Source organism: Coregonus clupeaformis, chromosome 4 (genome assembly GCF_020615455.1).
Source record: "Coregonus clupeaformis isolate EN_2021a chromosome 4, ASM2061545v1, whole genome shotgun sequence".
NCBI lineage: Eukaryota > Metazoa > Chordata > Actinopteri > Salmoniformes > Salmonidae > Coregonus > Coregonus clupeaformis.
Window position 1 is genome coordinate 3,605,011 of NC_059195.1, and position 19,277 is coordinate 3,624,287.

At 45.2% G+C, this 19,277-nt stretch overlaps 1 protein-coding gene across 1 annotated transcript in view; it reads left to right on the forward strand.

Annotated features, from left to right (window-relative positions):
* The first annotated feature begins 4,565 nt into the window (after window positions 1–4,565).
* LOC121548239 (striated muscle preferentially expressed protein kinase-like) overlaps window positions 4,566–19,277 on the forward strand; it is a 33,595-nt gene continuing 18,883 nt past the window's right edge. The window contains exons 1-3 of the mRNA XM_041859655.1: window positions 4,566–6,145; window positions 6,349–6,492; window positions 7,101–7,283. Coding sequence (XP_041715589.1) covers window positions 4,648–6,145; window positions 6,349–6,492; window positions 7,101–7,283 — 1,825 coding nt within the window. The 5' untranslated portion in view covers window positions 4,566–4,647. The remainder of the gene's footprint in view (window positions 6,146–6,348; window positions 6,493–7,100; window positions 7,284–19,277) is intronic.

The window sequence follows — 19,277 nt, forward strand, 5'->3', positions numbered from 1 at the left end:
GATAGCTGAATATAATTTATGCCATCAGTTGGTTTCACAGAATTATCTGTATAGAAATAAAAATGACTTAGTTATTTTTTCCATGGTTGCTATGGATTTGAAAAGGAACTTTGCTCTTCATAATTCCAGGGTTCAGGCATATTTGTCCTACCTGTCTTGTATGTACAGTATTTAACAATATAGTTTGCATGTCTGAAGTTTATATCGGAGTGAGCCTTTCTTATATTAACTATGCCAACTGAGGTACACCCTTCTTCTGAATTATTAAACAATTAAAGTATTAAAGTCTATTAAAGTATTTCAGGTAGAAACTAATAACTGAAATATTGGCTAACAAACAAAACTATTTGTGTTTCATGTTTTATTTTGCCACAGGGGACAGAATGATGGACAGCTGGGGTGAAGGACTTCAAGACATCTCCAAGCCCTCCAGGCAAGCAAACAGGGTGGAGCAAGCAGCCACCCAGATAAAGCACCAAGGGGTCAAGTCTTTAATAAGAGCACATATGCTAATCTAACTTGGCCAGTAGGGGAGTCCAAGGAAAGGGTGTCTTTAGCAAGCGGTTACTATGACAGCAGGTTCAGTATCTATAATGGAAGGATACTCAAACCATACTCCTTTAGGTAAACATTACCAAGAAGTCTGGGTAACACACGTAGGAAAGCATAAAATATTAAAGTGCACCCATCTCAAATACCCACAATACAACACAAGTTAATAAAAGTATTTCAGATTACTTACTAGTATACTATGCAACACATAATAATGCTTTAAAAAGTGGATTGTTGCCCTTGGGAAAGCTCCCACTTAAGAAAGAATAAAGTCACTGGGGTGTGTGTATGCTATTGCTGTCAAGACATGAATGGAGGTGCAGGTGATATACTGAGCAGGATCCCTCAGGTATGTTTTACTTGAGTAACTGTTAGAACAGATTTCACTACTGATATGATTAGTAAACATTCCTTAAAGAGGCAATCTGCGATTGATATATTTTGGGACTTTTATATGAATGATATACTGTACACTGAGTATACCAAACATTAGGAACACCTTCCTAATATTGAGTTGCACCCCCCCTCCCCTTTTACCCGCAGAGCAGATTAAATTCGTCGGGACATGGACTCTACAAAGTGTCGAAAGCGTTCCACAGTGATGCTGGCCCATGTTGACTCCAATGTTTCCCACAGTTGTGTCAAGTTGGCTGGATGTCCTTTGGGTGGTGGACCATTCTTGATACACACGGGAAACTGTTGAGCTTGAAAAACCCAGCAGTGTTGCAGTTCTTGTCACAAACTGGTGCGCCTGGCACCTACTACCATACCCCGTTCAAAGGCACTTAGTTTCTGTCTTGCCCATTCACCCTCTAAATGGCACACATACACAATCCATGTCTCAAGGCTTAAAAATCCTTCTTTAACCTGTCTCCTCCCCTTCATCTACACTGATTGAAGTGAATTTAACAAGTGACATCAATAAGGGATGATAGCTTTCACCTGGATTCAACTGGTCAGTTCTTAATGTTTTGTATACTCAGTATATATACCCATTGATTCTTCAAGAATACAACTTTTAAATGACTCATGAGCTTAGTTCAACTGTCGTACCCCATCAGAACCCAAAATATAAGCTTGTTTTACTCCATTGTTTGTAAACAATGTAATTGTAAACAAACACTACAGCCTCAAAACATAGTTAAAACTATGATCTTATGGATGGTCTGTCCTTGCATCCATAACTATGTCTATGAGTTTGAGAGTAGTTACATTTCTCCAGCCCCATCCCTCATCTGTTTACCAAAATCAGTGGCGGGGTGGCCACTTTATTATTGTTTGAATCACAGATTGCCCATTTAAGCATCAACTTACTTTCTGACCTATATTAAGATTCATTCTCATTTTGGCTTACGATTTCCTTTGACTCCCCCATTACAATTTTGCTTTCCATTTTGACCAACACCAGTCAGTGAATGAAAATAAATAAAGTGGGCAAATTGTGCAAGGAAGCAGTTACTGCACTCCAAACATTTCCAATGTTTGAGCATAGCCTTGCTTCTTTAGCTTTGTTTGGACTTCACATGGACTTCACACTGCGTGACTATATAAACTGCCATTCAGAGCACTGTTTACATCTCATTGTATGTGTGAGGTATCATTGACCCCTTTGGTTCTCCTATGGTTGTTATGTATGCCATTGTTGAATAGATCATTTTCAGTTTGCCATGCCTGCTGTTTGCAATCTTCTGATTTAACGACAGAATTATGTGCTTGAAATCTTTTGTTTCATATAAAGTGTAATTACGTTGTGAGAAATATAATTTTGGCACCCCAAGGGCTCTATTTTCACAAACCAAATGCAAACGTAAATCTTAGCGCATTCACATAAATATTTTAGCTATTTTGATGGTGGGAATTATGGGCGCAACACCTGGGGTTAGCATAAAGAGGCAGGCTTTCTATAAATTCATAAGTTGTAGGTGTGACAAGGGCTTGGCCACTCACTAGCCAATGAAAACCTGCTCCAAAGCTTTTTATGTGGTTGCTTCAAGTTCTGTATTTATGGTGTTTGATGTTCCGTTTTTTTTTTATAAACTCCAATTCGGCATGAGGGCATGGATGTTTGTCCTATCCATTGAAGATAGTTTATTAAATATTATAGGGCTACAGTAACCCTATAATAGGCGTAGTTATAACAAACATGTATACAAAAAATTACAAACAAAAAAAGTAGTCTAGTTGGCTTCAACATGGAAATAGATTTGGCTACATATTGCATTTGCATTTTGAAAATTGCATTTCATGTCCGAGCCATGGACATTGCCTTCCAAACATTATAATAAGATTAGGCCACGTAAATAATTATAAAGGTAAACAAACAAACAGGTAAATATCAATAGTGAATTCAGCGCCACAGACAGTGATCGGAATTACCACGATTTTATATTTAGGTCCATCAGAGGAAAGTGGAAGAGGAATTGTTTTACAAAATGATCAACGAAAAACAATAAGCAATCTTTTTTTTTTACGTAATGTTTCTAAACAGGCTTCCTACAGTCACTTAGAGACCTGGGCCTTTCCCATTCGGACCCAATATGCATAAATAAACATTTTTAATATAGAGACCCGTTCCGAACAGACCCGAGGATAACTAGACCCGTATTGTATAGACCTGGTCGGAGAGAAGCAACAGAAAAGTCAATTTTTAAGCTACTTTATTAACCAGAGCTGATAAAGCACGACAGAGAGGAGGTAGAGAGAGTTGATGCTCTAGCAGGGGCCGTGCTGTATGTGTAGGCTACTGTGAAGGTGAGCGAGTGACACGGAACAGGGAGGCGCGAGAGATGAGAGACAGCAACCAACCAAGCCGACTCACGCTATAGTAGACTAATAGCTGCCATAGCTAGGTTATCTATCATCCAATATGATTGCATAGTACCGGTTTTGACTGCATCAAACCAGGAGAAGCTAGTTAAGCTAGCTAGTTAGCTAGGCTAATTGAGGCTGCATGCACTTTCTCATCCTACAAAGTTACAAACAACAACAACTCCATTCAGAATATAAAGTAGCAGTCTACGTGTTGGCTCTTGGTCGTTGTAGCCTATCCTTCTCCTTGAACTTTTAATTCCATATATGTAATTCCATTTATCAGATATCTCCTTACATTTGCCCCACATGGAGGCTCTATAACTGTAGCCTATTGCCACTTTTATTACATATGATTGGCCAACAACAACAACAATTGCTACACGCACCACTCTCGTGAAAAGCAAAGAGCATCAATTATACAATTTCCCTCTCTCTCACTACTGCAGCAGTCACATTCGGATCTGTATGGGTCCTTCCGGACAAGTCAGTTAAAATTACACATATCTGAGACCCGTGACAATCATATCAGATCCTACCCAGACCCGTGACATTATTTCGAATTCTGGATCCGGACCCGCTCGGGTCCCGGATCGGGTCTCGGGTTTTTGGGTACAGGTGGATCCATGAAGTCCTCTACTGTCACTGATATATTTCATTCAATGGGCATTGCACATAATGAATCAAAACCTTTCACAGAAGCTGAAAAACTAACAATATCTAATATAAAGAAAAATGGCGAATGTCTGCTGACTGTTTTGCTGCTCCCAAAAATTATATGAATAAACATTGGTGATAGGGTAATGATTAGGCTACGCTTCCGCTGGCAAAATCGATGCCATACCAACTGCCTTACTGCTAAGACCAGCTTTTGGTTGGTCTTAAATATCCCTAGTTGCACTGCATGAAATTGGCAATTTGGCACACTTTTTAAGGACACAGCTCAGATATTTCCACTCCTCCCACCTCAGCGCAAGCGCATTGATATTAGACAGGTAAATTACCAACCCTGGCGCAAGGGTTGGAAGATAGCAAAGCGCCTACGAGCATGTGCGTTTGACAATAGCACTGCCTTAACGCCAGCCGAAAATAGAACTCCCAGTGTTAATGATATCCCTGACATTACTCACACTGGCCCAGGTATAATTTAGAACTCTTTCTCTAACAGATCATTTCCCATAACCATCTTCTTTCAGGAGCCAATCCGGAAATGTTTTGAGGGAATCTTCCCCACAAGTCCTCCCACCCCCCTCTCCCAGAATTATTAAACGCCCCTCCACTTCTCCAATGCCAAGCCGCTCTGGGTCAGCCCCAAACACACCACTCACACCCCGCAATACATTTTTTGTGCCAACCGACTACCAAGACACAGTCCCTGGTGAATTTGAGGAAAAGTTAAAACAAACTCAGAACTCCCGTCCTCAGACATCTGTCAGTGTCAGCGAGTACTCCCGCAAGGAATACCAGCCTAGGCCGTCCCCCAAACTGACCAGAGCAAGCTCCAAGATCTTTGAGAAGGTGCGCGGTTTCGAAGAGCGAAGGCGAAGCTGTGACCATGAAGGCTCCATCTCGGGACGGTCCTGGGCCGGGTTCAACCGCGCTGTGTCCGTTGACTCAGACGACGGAGGGAGCCGGTTGGGCATCTCCAGAGAGAGTTCGAGGGAAGACCTACGAGAGGCTCTGAAGGTGGACGCTGCCGAACGGAGGTCCAATTTCAGACAGAAGGCTGCGTCCTTGGAGGACTGCAGGCCCCGTACCACCCAGAAGGTCCAGGACATCGATAACAAGTTCACTGAAGAGCTTCAACGAATCAAGAAGCTTGTGGGTAAACCTCACATGAAGAAGTCATTCTCCACCGAGCAGCTCTCGCTCAGGGCAAGAGGTAGGCAGCCCTTGAGGAAGATTGAGCCCCTCCCACCGCAAATTCTCCAGAAGCTCCAGGAAAGGGAGCGTGTCCATCAGGAGAAGGAGCAGAAAGAGACAGAACAGCCTAAAGAGGTAGCACCACCAAAATCACCACGACTGCACCTACAAGAACAAGCACGACAGGGGCAGCCTTCGCCCCAAACCCACGAGACTGAGGGCCCCTCCATGAGTAACATAACAGTCAGTAGATTGGGAGATGTAGCAGCCACTCCAGAATCTATGCAACAGGCTGACTTACTGGGACAGAGGCCAACAAGACAGGTAAATCGAGCAAGTCCAGTCAGGGAGATCCGTCAGAGTTCTCCATCACCAGCAAAGATGCAGCTGCAGAGGGCTTACGATCCATCGGCAAATCGCCAACAACAGGAAGAGTCACCAAGCAGAACTGTTGTCAACATGACGTTATGCAAAGTTGTTCAGAGGGTATCTCGTATGCAAGAATCTCAGGACATCCAAGAATCTCCTGCCCAAAAGTCCCCAAAGGAAGAATTGTCAGGAAGGAAAATACCTGTAGAGGTAGCCTTAAGAAAAGTAGAGCATAGACCAGAAAGTCAATTGGTACAGAGAAAGCCTTCCGTTGTACAAGAGCATCCAATACAACCTCTGCAAAAACCTCCACGGCTGGTTACCTCTTCTACAAACATTCCAGTCTCCCCATCTGAGGAGAAAATGGAAGTGGAGTTAATCAAGCCAGACCCCAAGCTAATCATACCTACCATCATTGTCGAAGAAGAGCCCATGGAAGAGGAAGTTCCTCCAGAGACTAACAAGTCTAAGGAACTGACCAATGTGAAAGAAGGCCAAACACAGAAGACCAGGGTGAAGGGTCGCTGCACTAGGCCCATGTCTCCAGAGTTAGGTGCGAATTATTTTCAATATCAATCTTTTTTGGTGAAAATGAAAATGTCTGTCATGTGCATATTAGAGGCTTCTTATCTTATTGCCCTTGTATTTTCAAAGTCCAATGCTAATGGGTATTCCTCAGTTCTGAACACAGCCATGAATGTCTTCGTAATTTCGTTAAAACTGGGTTTTCAAATGTAAGTTTTGTAATCTGTGCAGATTCTTCAGACGACTCTTACGTGTCTGCTGAAGAGGACCCCTTGGAGGCCCCTATGTTTGAGTTTCCTCTTAAGGACACTGTGGCAACTGCTGGTACTGAGGTCCTGCTGAGAGTCATCATTGCCGGCACCCCTCTCCCAGAAGGCAAGCTATCTCTATCTCTATGTAGCACATACACTGAGTGTACAAATCATTAGGAACACCTTCCTAATATTGAGTTGCACCCCCTTTTGCCCTCAGAACAGCCTCAATTCGTCGGAGCATGGACTCTACAAGCTGTCGAAAGCATTCCACAGGGATGCTGGCCCATGTTGACTCCAATGCTTCCCACAGTTCCAATGCTTCCCACAGTGTGTCAAGTTGGCTGGATGTCCTTTGGGTGTTGGACCATTCTTGATACACACGGGAAACTGTGGAGTGTGAAAAACCCATCAGCGTTGCAGTTCTTTACACACGCCTGGCACCTACTACCATACCCCATTCAAAGTCATTAAAATATATTGTCTCCATTGTAGAACCCTTTGAAGAACCCTTTTGGGTGTGGAACACTTTTCACAGAGGGTTCTACCTGGAACCCAAAATAGTTATTCAAAGGGTTCTCCCAAGGGGACAGCCAAATAACCATTTTGGAACCCTTTTTTCTAAGAATGTAGGCACCACCTTTACTCCGGTTTGTTTTGTGCACATTTGTTTTGTGCACAAATGTCTTTTTGATATCACCTCAGCTTATTTTTGTCTGTGTCCTTATCTAGTTACCTGGAGACGAGACAATATTGAGATCACTAACAGCCCAAACTATGGGGTCAAAGTGGAGGGAGAGCGGTATTCACTTCTCATCAAATGTGCAAAACCAAGTGATGCTGGAACGTACTGTGTGACAGCTGCCAATGAGGCTGGGAAAGCATTTAGCAGTGCCACCCTTTCCATCAAACCAGGTAAGCATGAGTTTCAAAAATCACACTTTACTTGAAGTTGATTTAATAATACCAAGAAGTGTTACTAGAGGTTAGAGAGACCTTTTGATTATCCTGGCCCTTCCCTTGAACCTGATGTCTGCTTGATGTCATTGTAGTAGAGATTGTAGCCTGACGTTTAGCCTTTGGGAATGGCACCTGACTTTAGTTAACCTTTGCTAACAGAGGTCTGTACTTCGATGGCTGCATCAGTATTGGCATACCATTCTACACTCTTAGAAAAATATGTTCTATCTCTAAACTAAAATGATTTGGCTGTCCCCATAGGAGAACCTTTTGAGAAACCCTTTTGTGTTTCAGGCAGAACCCTTTTGGGTTTCATGTAGAACCCTTTCCACAGAGGGTTCTACATGGAACCCAAAAGGGTTCTATTTGGACAGCTGAAGAACCCTTTTGAAACCTTTTTTCTAAGAGTGTAAATCCTTTGGTTATTTCAGAGAGATTAATTAAAGGATGTTGTGGAAATTTGAGTCACTCCATTGGCCTATGTGTGTGTCATTTCTATTTGCACTGCCAGAGAAAGTGTCATTTCAATTTGCCCATCTAAGCCTTCAAATTTGATGAGTACAAGGAAATTAATATCAGTGGAGAAAAAGTATGATAAGTCTTTCACAAAATAGCATACTTCCGCATAACTTCCCTCAAGTGATTCCCATAAATAGGGACCTAGATAAACATTCATTTTCTGATGTCATGTAGAGAATGATTTTTTGGAGGATTTTCCAATAAGACCAAAAGGATGTACTTTGTTATTTCCTTCTTCATAAAGTTATTTCCTCATTTCTCCTCACCCACTCCATCTTTCATAATCTCTCTCTCTCTCTCTCTCTCTCTCTCTACAAAATGTGTGCAAGCAATATATTCCAGCTGAGCCAACTCAGTTATAGTTACCATAGCAACTAGGAGGCTAAATTGAACCAATACATTGTTGAGGCACACTGGTTTCCTTGCCATATAAATCCACTGTTGTTCAGATATCATGCATCTTGTCTAAGGTAAATTACATCATGACCTTGTTTTTTAAGCATAGGATAATTTATGTATATATTCAACCATAAAACCCATCAGTTAATTATTGCATCTAGAACTTATATTACTCAAATGAGAAACTTAGACCATTTGCTCCCCGAGCCTTCAAGATGGTCATATTATTTACAGAGTACAAATGAATGAGAATATGAATACTTGTATTTGAGGGAGAAAAAAGAGAGGGAGGGAGGAAAAGGTTAACACCTGAAGTTAACAGTAAAACACTCATGATTATGCTAACAAGCACACATTATAGTACATAATTTGTTGTTTTTACTTAACTTTGTACATGGTCCCCATTCAGACATACATGATTTTGTAAGTCCCCTATGGTCTCATAAAACACCCAATAACAGAATTCCAAGGTGGGCAAATTGAATATTCGGTATAATGACTTTAATAAATAAGAGATTATTAATACTTAAGAATTGAAATGTTTGTCATGCTTATACATTATTGTTTAAAATTAATTAAATATATATCAATGAATAGTTCATAAATTGTTTATTAATGCTTATTCATGGAAGTTATATGGATGCCCAAGAAAAAATAAAATAACGTAGATCCTTGGAATTATCTCATTTGAAAGACTTTCTTGTTTGAATGACTTAGTAAAAAAAATGTCATTGTTATTTTGTCTAATTAGGCCTCATTTCTTATGCAGATTGTCAGACCATGTAATGGTTCCTGCAGCCATTCATTCACTGATTCTATCCATTGATTTGATTATTCATTGACAGTTCTTTGATAACCTAAAGCACTGCTGCTTTTGAATGCCAGAGCATGTAAGAGGGCAAGTGTGGAGCGAGGAGCACATGTCAAGGGGTGCTGAAGGTGGGTGTGGTGCATGAATCAAGCGCAGGACGCAGAAGCTCAGTCCAAAAGACTTTAGTGCAATATTCACGTAGAAAATAAGCACAATAAGCCCGAAGGCTAAATAACGGCGCACACAGGCGTCAAACAAACGGCGCACTAACATGTGCGAAAAACCTCTCCAAAACACTGGAGGGAAGTACGTAGCTCCAACACGAAACAGAAGAGCAATCACACACGAAGACAAACACACACAACGAGAACTAAATAGGACACTAACGAGGACTAACAAGACACAGGTGTACAACATCAAGACAAAACCAAACGAACATGAAACATAGATCGGTGGCAGCTAGTACTCCGGGGACGACGACCGCCGAAGCCTGCCCGAACCAGGAGGAGGAGCAGCCTCGGCCGAAACCGTGACAGTACCCCCCCCTTGATGTGCGGCTCCAGCCGTGCGCCGACCCCGGCCTCGGGGACGACCAGGAGGACGCGGAGCAGGGCGCGCGGGATGGTCCCGGTGGAACTCCGATAGGAGAGATGGGTCTAGGATGTCCCTCCGCGGCACCCAGCACCGCTCCTCCGGGCCGTACCCCTCCCACTCCACGAGATACTGGAGACCCCCCATCCGGCGTCTTGAGTCCAAGATGGACCGAACGGTGTACGCCGGAGCCCCCTCGATGTCCAGTGGGGGCGGAGGAGTCTCCCCTCTCTCATTGTCCTGGAGTGGACCAGCTACCACCGGCCTGAGAAGAGACACATGGGACGAGGGGTTAATATTCTTATACTCAACAGGTAGATGTAACCTATAACACACCTCGTTCAATCTTCTCAGGACTTTAAAGGGCCCCACAAACCGCCGACCCAGCTTCCGGCAGGGCAGGCGGAGGGGTAGGTTTCTGGTAGAGAGCCAGACTCGATCTCCGGGTGCGTACACCGGCCCCTCACTGCGGTGGAGATCGGCGCTCGCCTTGTGACGAAGGACGGCCCGCTGCAGGTGGACGTGGGCAGTGTTCCACGTCTCTTCTGAGCGCCTCATCCAATCATCCACCGCAGGGGCCTCGATCTGGCTCTGCTGCCAAGGTGCCAGAACCGGCTGGTAACCTAACACACATTGGAAGGGGGTTAGGTTGGTAGAGGAGTGGCGGAGAGAGTTCTGGGCCATCTCGGCCCAGGGAATGTACCGTGCCCACTCCTCCGGCCGGCCCTGGCAATACGACCTCAGAAACCTACCCACATCCTGGTTGACACGTTCTACCTGCCCGTTACTCTCCGGGTGGTACCCTGAGGTAAGGCTAACCGAGACCCCCAAACGCTCCATGAACGCTCTCCAAACACGGGAGGTAAACTGGGGGCCTCGATCAGACACTATATCCTCGGGTACCCCGTAATGCCGGAAGACGTGGGTAAATAGGGCCTCAGCGGTCTGTAGGGCAGTAGGAAGACCCGACATAGGGAGTAGACGACAGGCCTTAGAGAACCGGTCCACAACGACCAGGATGGTGGTATTCCCCTGAGAGAGGGGAAGGTCTGTCACAAAATCCACCGAGAGGTGGGACCATGGTCGTTGTGGAACGGGCAGGGGTTGTAACTTACCCCTGGGCAGATGTCGGGGCACCTTACACTGGGCGCACACCGAGCAGGAGGAGACATAAACCCTCACATCCCTAGCCAAAGTGGGCCACCAGTATTTAGTGCTAAGGCAATGCACTGTCCGGCCAATACCCGGATGTCCAGAGGAGGGTGACGTGTGAGCCCAGTAAATGAGTCGATCCCGAATCTCGAGCGGAACGTACTTCCGACACTCAGGACACTGTGGAGGGCTGGGGTCGGTACGCAACGCTCGCTCGATTTCGGCATCGACCTCCCACACCACCGGTGCCACAAGGCAAGACTCCGGTAGTATGGGAGTAGGCTCAACGGACCTCTCCTCCGTGTCATACCGCCGGGACAGCGCATCTGCCTTACCATTCTGGGACCCAGGGATGTACGTGATTTTAAATACGAACCTGGTGAGAAACATACTCCATCGAGCCTGGCGAGGGTTCAGTCTCCTCGCTGCCCGGATGTACTCCAGGTTCCGATGGTCAGTCAAAATGAGGAAAGGGTGTTGAGCCCCCTCAAGCCAATGCCTCCACACCTTAAGGGCTTGAACTACAGCTAACAGCTCCCTGTCCCCAACGTCATAGTTACGCTCCGCCGGGCTGAGCTTTTTTGAGTAAAAAGCACAGGGGCGGAGTTTAGGTGGCGTGCCGGACCGTTGAGAGAGAACGGCCCCTATACCAGCCTCAGACGCGTCTACCTCAACCTGAAAGGGTAATGCGGGATCCGGATGCGCCAGCACCGGAGCCGACGTAAACAGGTCCTTCAGTCTCCTAAAGGCCCTGTCCGCATCAGCTGACCACTGCAGGCGCACCGGACCCCCCTTTCAGAAGGGACGTGATGGGAGCTGCCACCTGTCCAAAACCCCCAGATAAACCTCCGGTAGTAATTCGCAAAGCCCAAGAACTGCTGCACCTCTTTTACAGTGGTTGGAGTTTGCCAATTACGCACAGCGGACACACGATCCACCTCCATTCTCACCCCTGACGCGGACAACCGATAACCCAAAAAGGAGACCGACTCCTGGAAAAACAGACATTTCTCTGCCTTGACATATAGGTCGTGCTCCAACAGCCTCCCTCAATACACGACGCACCAGGGTTATATGCTCGGCTCGGGTAGACGAGTACACCAGAATGTCATCAATGTACACGACCACCCCTTGTCCCTGCATATCCCGGAAAATGTCATCTACGAAGGATTGGAAGACTGATGGAGCATTCATCAACCCATATGGCATGACGAGATATTCGAAATGACCTGACGTGGTACTAAACGCTGTCTTCCATTCGTCGCCCTCCCTAATGCGCACCAAGTTATACGCGCTCCTGAGATCCAATTTTGTGAAAAACCGCGCTCCATGCAATGACTCTGTCATGGTCGCAATCAGAGGGAGTGGATAACTGTATTTCACAGTAATCTGATTGAGACCACGGTAATCAATGCACGGGCGCAACCCTCCATCTTTCTTCTTCACAAAAAGAAACTCGAGGAGGCAGGAGAAGTGGAGGGCCGAATGTATCCCTGTCTCAAAGATTCGGCTATGTAAGTCTCCATAGCTTTTCTCTCCTCTTGAGACAAAGGATACACGTGGCTCCGTGGGAGCGCTGCTCCTGCCTGGAGATCAATCGCACAATCCCCCTGTCTATGAGGAGGCAACTGCGTCGCCCTAGTTTTACTAAACACGAGAGCTAAATCCCCATATTCAGGCGGAATGTGCAGTGCGGGCACTTGGTTTGGACTTTCCACCGAAGTCGCCCCCACGGAAACACCCAGACATCGCCCCTCGCACTGAGCAGACCACCCATCGAGAGCCCTCTGTTGCCACGAAATAGCAGGGTTATGGGTGCTTAACCAGGGAATTCCCAGCACCACTGGGTACGCAGGAGAGTCGATCAGATACAGCTGTATAGTCTCTTCATGACCCCCCTGCGCACACATCCTAAGTGGTGCTGTGATCTCCCTAATCAACCCCGACCCCAACGGGCGGCTATCTAAGGCATGAACGGGAAAGGGTTTGTCAACAGGTAGGAGAGGGATCCCTAAATCTAAACAAAACTTCCGATCAACAAAATTCCCAGCTGCGCCTGAATCTACTAGCGCCTTATGCTGGGAATGAGGTGCAACCTGTGGAAAACAAACAGGTATACAAAAGTGCGCAACAGAAAGCTCTGGGTAAGTGGGACGTCTACTCACCTGGGAGGCCCCCCAGTGCGTGGCCTGTTGTCTTCTCCCCCGGAGAACCCTCCCCAGCACCTGGCCGCAGTGTGCCCTCCACGACCGCACTTGGTGCAGGAGACAGGCCCCCTCGGGCTCCTCCTCCTCCTTTCTCTAGCGCCGGCACCCCCGAGCTCCATAGGGCTCGGCTCGGAGGTGCCGGAGGGCGGAATGGACGGACCCCCCTCGGGACGTCCACGGGTGGCCAGCAGGGTGTCCAGACGGATGGACATATCGACCAACTGGTCGAAGGTGAGATGGGTATCCCTGCAGGCCAACTCACGTTGAACGTCCTCCCGTAGGCTACATCGAAAATGGTCGATGAGGGCCCGTTCATTCCACCCTGCGTCCGCCGCTAGAGTCCGGAACTCTAGAGCAAACGCCTGTGCGCTCCTCCTCCCCTGTCTCAGGTGGACTAGACGCTCCCTCGGCGTAGGAGATGGTGTTGGCGTCCATCTTCCTCCACTCGGTGTTAGCCCACTCCAACGCCTTGCCCGTGAGACAGGAGATGAGGGCGGAAACGCTCTCGTGTCCCGAGGGCACCGGGTGTACAGTGGCCAGGTAGAGCTCCACCTGCAGGAGGAACCCCTGACACCCGGCAGCTGTTCCGTCATACGCCCTCGGGAGCGAGAGCCGAATCCCCCTGGGTTCCGGACCTGGGACTGGTGGACCGGCCGATGGGGTTGGCAGGGTAGGTGGAGGTGTGGGTACCCCGCTGGCCTCCCATTGGTGCAGGGTGTTGATGACGTCCTGTAGAGCGGTCCCCAGTTGTCGTATCTGGTCATCTTGGCCGCGAACATGCTCCTCGAGCGACTCAGGCGTAACTGCAGATCCTGCTGATTCCATTTTGGTGTGTGATTCTGTCAAGGGGTGCTGAAGGTGGGTGTGGTGCATGAATCAAGCGCAGGACGCAGAAGCTCAGTCCAAAAGACTTTAGTGCAATATTCACGTAGAAAATAAGCACAATAAGCCCGAAGGCGAAATAACGGCGCACACAGGCGTCAAACAAACGGCGCACTAACTTGTGCGAAAAACCTCTCCAAAACACTGGAGGGAAGTACGTAGCTCCAACACGAAACAGAAGAGCAATCACACACGAAGACAAACACACACAACGAGAACTAAATAGGACACTAACGAGGACTAACAAGACACAGGTGTACAACATCAAGACAAAACCAAACAAACATGAAACATAGATCGGTGGCAGCTAGTACTCCGGGGACGACGACCGCCGAAGCCTGCCCGAACCAGGAGGAGGAGCAGCCTCGGCCGAAACCGTGACAGCACAGCATAATTTGAGCAGATAAAACAAAAATGGTGTGGCACCAATAAGCTTCACATGTGCATTGAGCGTGGGAAATGTGCTCTACAAATGATACATTATTATTATGAAGACCAAAAAATGAACATGTAAAAGCTTAATTACATGAAGGAATATTAGTGGGAATATAGATATAATATAAACAAGATAAATGAGAATGGAATATATTTGAAAACCCTAAAATTTTAAAAATACATTGAGATGAAGCTGCCCCCATCTGTGGATGATAAAAAAAAATCAGAAGAAAATATATTTGTGCAATTTTTTTATTTGATTGGAGAAAGAAAATAAGTAGGCCCTCAGTTCATGACTCAATACTGCCATCTTCAGGAATATACCGAGATTGCAATACACCAGCGCTGGTCCCATGTCACAAGTCGTGGAAACCGAAGGCAGCGGCATGCTGCTAAGCGGATGGGAGTGATGCGAGAGGTTCTGAGCAGATTGACATAAGGAATAGCTTCGATGCACTGGTGCCTGATCTACCTGCGCCTTCATCGCTGGGACTGCCTTTGTCTGCAACGGAGGTGCTAACTCCAACTACGCTGACTCTCTCTGGATCTGACAGGGCACTGCCTGCTGTGGGAGGTCTGGACCTATTGCCGGGAGCAGCGGACGTACGCTATCCTGCTTCTCGTGGGCCCGTGAAAGGTTTAACGAATTGTGTGAGGGGTGGGAATGGGCGGATTTCTCAATTCCCTTCTCCAGCAGTTGTATTGGGCAGTTCAATGGTGAGAAATGTCACTGTCCCTGGAGCAAAAACGTTGTGCTATCCAGGAGCACGATTACATGACATCAATAAGCTGCTCCCAAACATTTTAAACCAGCATCAGGAAATTGAGTCTATCATAGTTCATGTGGGATTCAATGACATTATGAAGGGCAGCTCAGAACAGCTGAAGATGGATTTTAAAGAACTGATTGGGTCACTCCTTGACACCAACAAACGCCCCATATTATCTGGCCCTCTACGAGACTATTGCAGCTCTGTGGGTGTAACATTTATTGACAATTTTGATACCTTCTGGAAACAAAGCTTGTATTATAAGGAGGATGGGATCCACCCACAACATTTGGGTTCCTGGATCCTTTGACAGCATTATAAGGCTGCGTTGAGACAATGATTTATCAATGACCCAAGCCCAGCTCATTTAATCATTACCATTGTGTCGCCGAGTTGTCATAATGATTCAGCAAATGTACATTATCCCAGGGGCGCTGGAAGACACAATGTAAGTAACCTAATATATGTCCCTCTTACTGCCCTGAATGCCTCTGCTGATCCTACAGCTAGTGTTAGCAGTAATCATGTGCCTATCAGCCAGAGTTACACTGTTAGCACTGAGGCAGTGTGCCCTAGCAGGAAGTCCACTGTGGGCAGCTCACTCTGCACTAACATAAATAACCTAAACATGTCTACCTCTGCTAAGTTTCCCAGTAAAGCAATAAAAACAATCAAGCATCCCAGAAAAGTGTTACAAATAGCCCACGTTAACATATGTAGCTTAAGAAACAAGGTTCATGAAATCAATAATTTGCTAGTAACAGATGGCATTCATATTCTGACTATATCTGAAACTCACTTAAATAATACCTTTGATGATACAGTGGTAGCAATACATGGTTACAAGATCTACAGAAAAGACAGAAATGCCAAAAGTGGAGGTGTGGCCATTTATATTCAGAACCACATTCCTGTAAAGCTTAGAGAGAATCTCATGTTAAATACTGTTGAAGTAATATGGCTACAGGTTCATCTGCCTCACCTAAAGCCCATTCTGGTGGGCAGCTGCTATAGACCACCAAGTGCTAACAGTCAGTATCTGGATAACATGTGATGCCAACAGAGAGGTATATTTTCTGGGTGATTTAAATATTGGCTGGCTTTCATCAGGCTGCCCACTCAAGAGAATGCTTCAAACTGTAACTATTGCCTGCATCCTGGTTCATGTTATCAGTCAACCTACCAGGGTAGTTACAAACAGCACAGGAATGAAATCATCACATGTATTGATCACATCTTTACTAATGCTGCAGAAATTTGCTTGAAAGCAGTATCCAAATCCATTGGATGTAGTGATCACAATATAGTAGCCATATCTAGGAAAACCAAAGTTCCAAAGGCTGGGTCTAATATAATGTATAAGAGGTCATACAATAAGTTTTGTAGTGATTCCTATGTTGTTGATGTAAATAATATTTGTTGGTCCGTGGTGTGTAATGAGAAGCAACCAGACGCTGCACTTGACATGAAATTGCTTATCCCAGTTACTAATAAGCATGCACCCATTAAGAAAATGACTGTAAAAACTGTTAAATCCCCATGGATTGATGAGGAATTGAAAAATGGTATGGTTGACATGGATGAGGCAAAATAAATTGCATATAATTCTGGCTGCACAACCAATTGGCAAAGGTACTGCAAATTAAGAAATAATGTAACTAAACTGAATAAAAATAAGAAGAAACTACACTATAAAACAAATATAAATATGATAGTAAACAGCTTTGGAGCACATTAAATGAAATTTTGGGCAAAAATACCAAATCCACTCCATCATTCATTGAATCAGATGGCTCATTCATCACAAAACCCACTGATATTGCCAACTACTTAAATCATTTTTCAATGGCAAGATTAGCAAATTTAGGCATGACATGCCAGCAACAAACTCTGACACTCCACATCCAAATATATCTGACCAAATTAAGACAAGCATTGTAATTTTGAATTCCGTAAAGTGAGTGTGGATTATGTGAAACATTTATTGTTGCCTATCAACAATGACAAGCCACCAGGATCTGACAACTTGGATTCCCCAGGGCAGCTGTCTAGGCCCTTTACATTTTTCAATCTTTACTAACGACATGCCACTGGCTTTGAGTAAAGCCAGTGTGTCTATATATGCGGATGACTCAACACTATACACGTCAGCTCCTACAGACTGAAATGACTGCAACACTTAACAAAGAGCTGCAGTTAGTTTCAGAATGGGTGGCAAGGAATACGTTTGTCCTAAATATTTCAAAAACTAAAAGTATTGTATTTGGGACAAATCAGTCACTAAACCCTAAACCTCAACTAAATCTTGTAATGAATAATGTGGAAATTTAGCAAGTTGAGGTGACTAAACTGCTTGGATTAACCCTGGATAGTAAACTGTCATGGTCAAAACATATTAATACAACAGTAGCTAAAATGGGGAGAAGTATGTCCATAATAAAGCGCTGCTCTGCCTTCTTAACAGCACTATCAACAAGGCAGGTCCGACAGGCCCTAGTTTTGTCACACCTGGACTACTGTTCAGTCGTGTGGTCAGGTGCCACAAAGAGGGACTTGGGAAAATTGCAATTGGCTAAGAACAGAAAGCACGGCTGGCCCTTAGATGTACACAGAGAGCTAACATTAATAATATGCATGTCAATCTCTCCTGGCTCAAAGTGGAGGAGAGACTGACTTCATCACTACTTGTATTTGTGAGAGGTATTGACATGTTGAATGCACCGGGCTGTCTGTTTGAACTACTGGCACACAGGTCAGACACCCATGCATACCACACAAGACATGCCACCAGAGGTCTCTTCACAGTACCCACGTCCAGAAAAATACTACGAGAAGTGCACAGTACTACAGTTGAAGTCGGAAGTTTACATACACTTAGGTCGGAGTCATTAAAACTTGTTTTTCAACAACTCCACACATTTCTTGTTAACAAACTATCGTTTTGGCAAGTCGGTTAGGACATCTACTTTGTGCATGACACAAGTAATTTTTCAAAAAATAGTTTACAGACAGATTATTTAACTTATAATTCACTGTATCACAATTCCAGTGGGTCAGAAGTTTCCATACACTAAGTTGACTGTGCCTTTAAACAGCTTGGAAAATTCCAGAAAATGATGTCATGGCTTTAGAAGCTTCTGATAGGCTAATTTACATAATTTGAGTCAATTGGAGGTGTACCTGTGGATGTATTTCAAGGCCTACCTTCAAACTCAGTGCCTCTTTGCTTGACATCATGGGAAATTCAAAAGAAATCAGCCAAGACCTCAGAAAAATAATTGTAGACCTAGTCTGGTTCATCCTTGGGAGCAATTTCCAAATGCCTGAAGGTACGACGTTCATCTGTACAAACAATAGTACGCAAGTATAAACACCATGGGACCACGCAGCCATCATACCGCTCAGTAAGGAGACGCGTTCTGTCTCCCAGAGATGAATGTACTTTGGTGCGAAAAATGCAAATCAATCCCAGAACAACAGCAAAGGACCTTGTGAAGATTCTGGAGGAAACAGGTACAAAAGTATCTATATCCACAGTAAAACAAGTCCTATATCGACATAACCTGAAAGGCCGCTCAGCAAGGAAGAAGCCACTGCTCCAAAACCGCCATAAAAAAGCAAGACTACAGTTTGCAACTGCACATGGGGACAAAGATCGTACTTTTTGGAGAAATGTTCATCTGGTCTGATGAAACAAAAATATAACTGTTTGGCCATAATTACCATTGTTATGTTTGGAGGAAAAAGGGGAACGCTTGCAAGCCGAAGAACACCATCCCAACCGTGAAGCACGGGGGTGGCAGCATCATGCTGTGGGGGTGCTTTGCTGCAGGAGGGACTGGTGCGCTTCACAAAATAGATGGCATCATGAGGAAGGAAAATTATGTGGATATATTGAAGCAACATCTAAAGACATCAGTCAGGAAGTTAAAGCTTGGTCGCAAATGGGTCTTCCAAATGAACAATGACCCCAAGCATACTTCTAAAGTTGTGGCAAAATGGCTTAAGGACAACAAAGTCAAGGTATTGGAGTGCCATCACAAGCCCTGACCTCAATCGTATAGAAAATGTGTGGGCAGAACTGAAAAAACATGTGCGAGCAAGGAGGCCTACAAACCTGATTCAGTTACACCAGCTCTGTCAGGAGGAATGGGCCAAAATTCACCCAACTTATTGTGGGAAG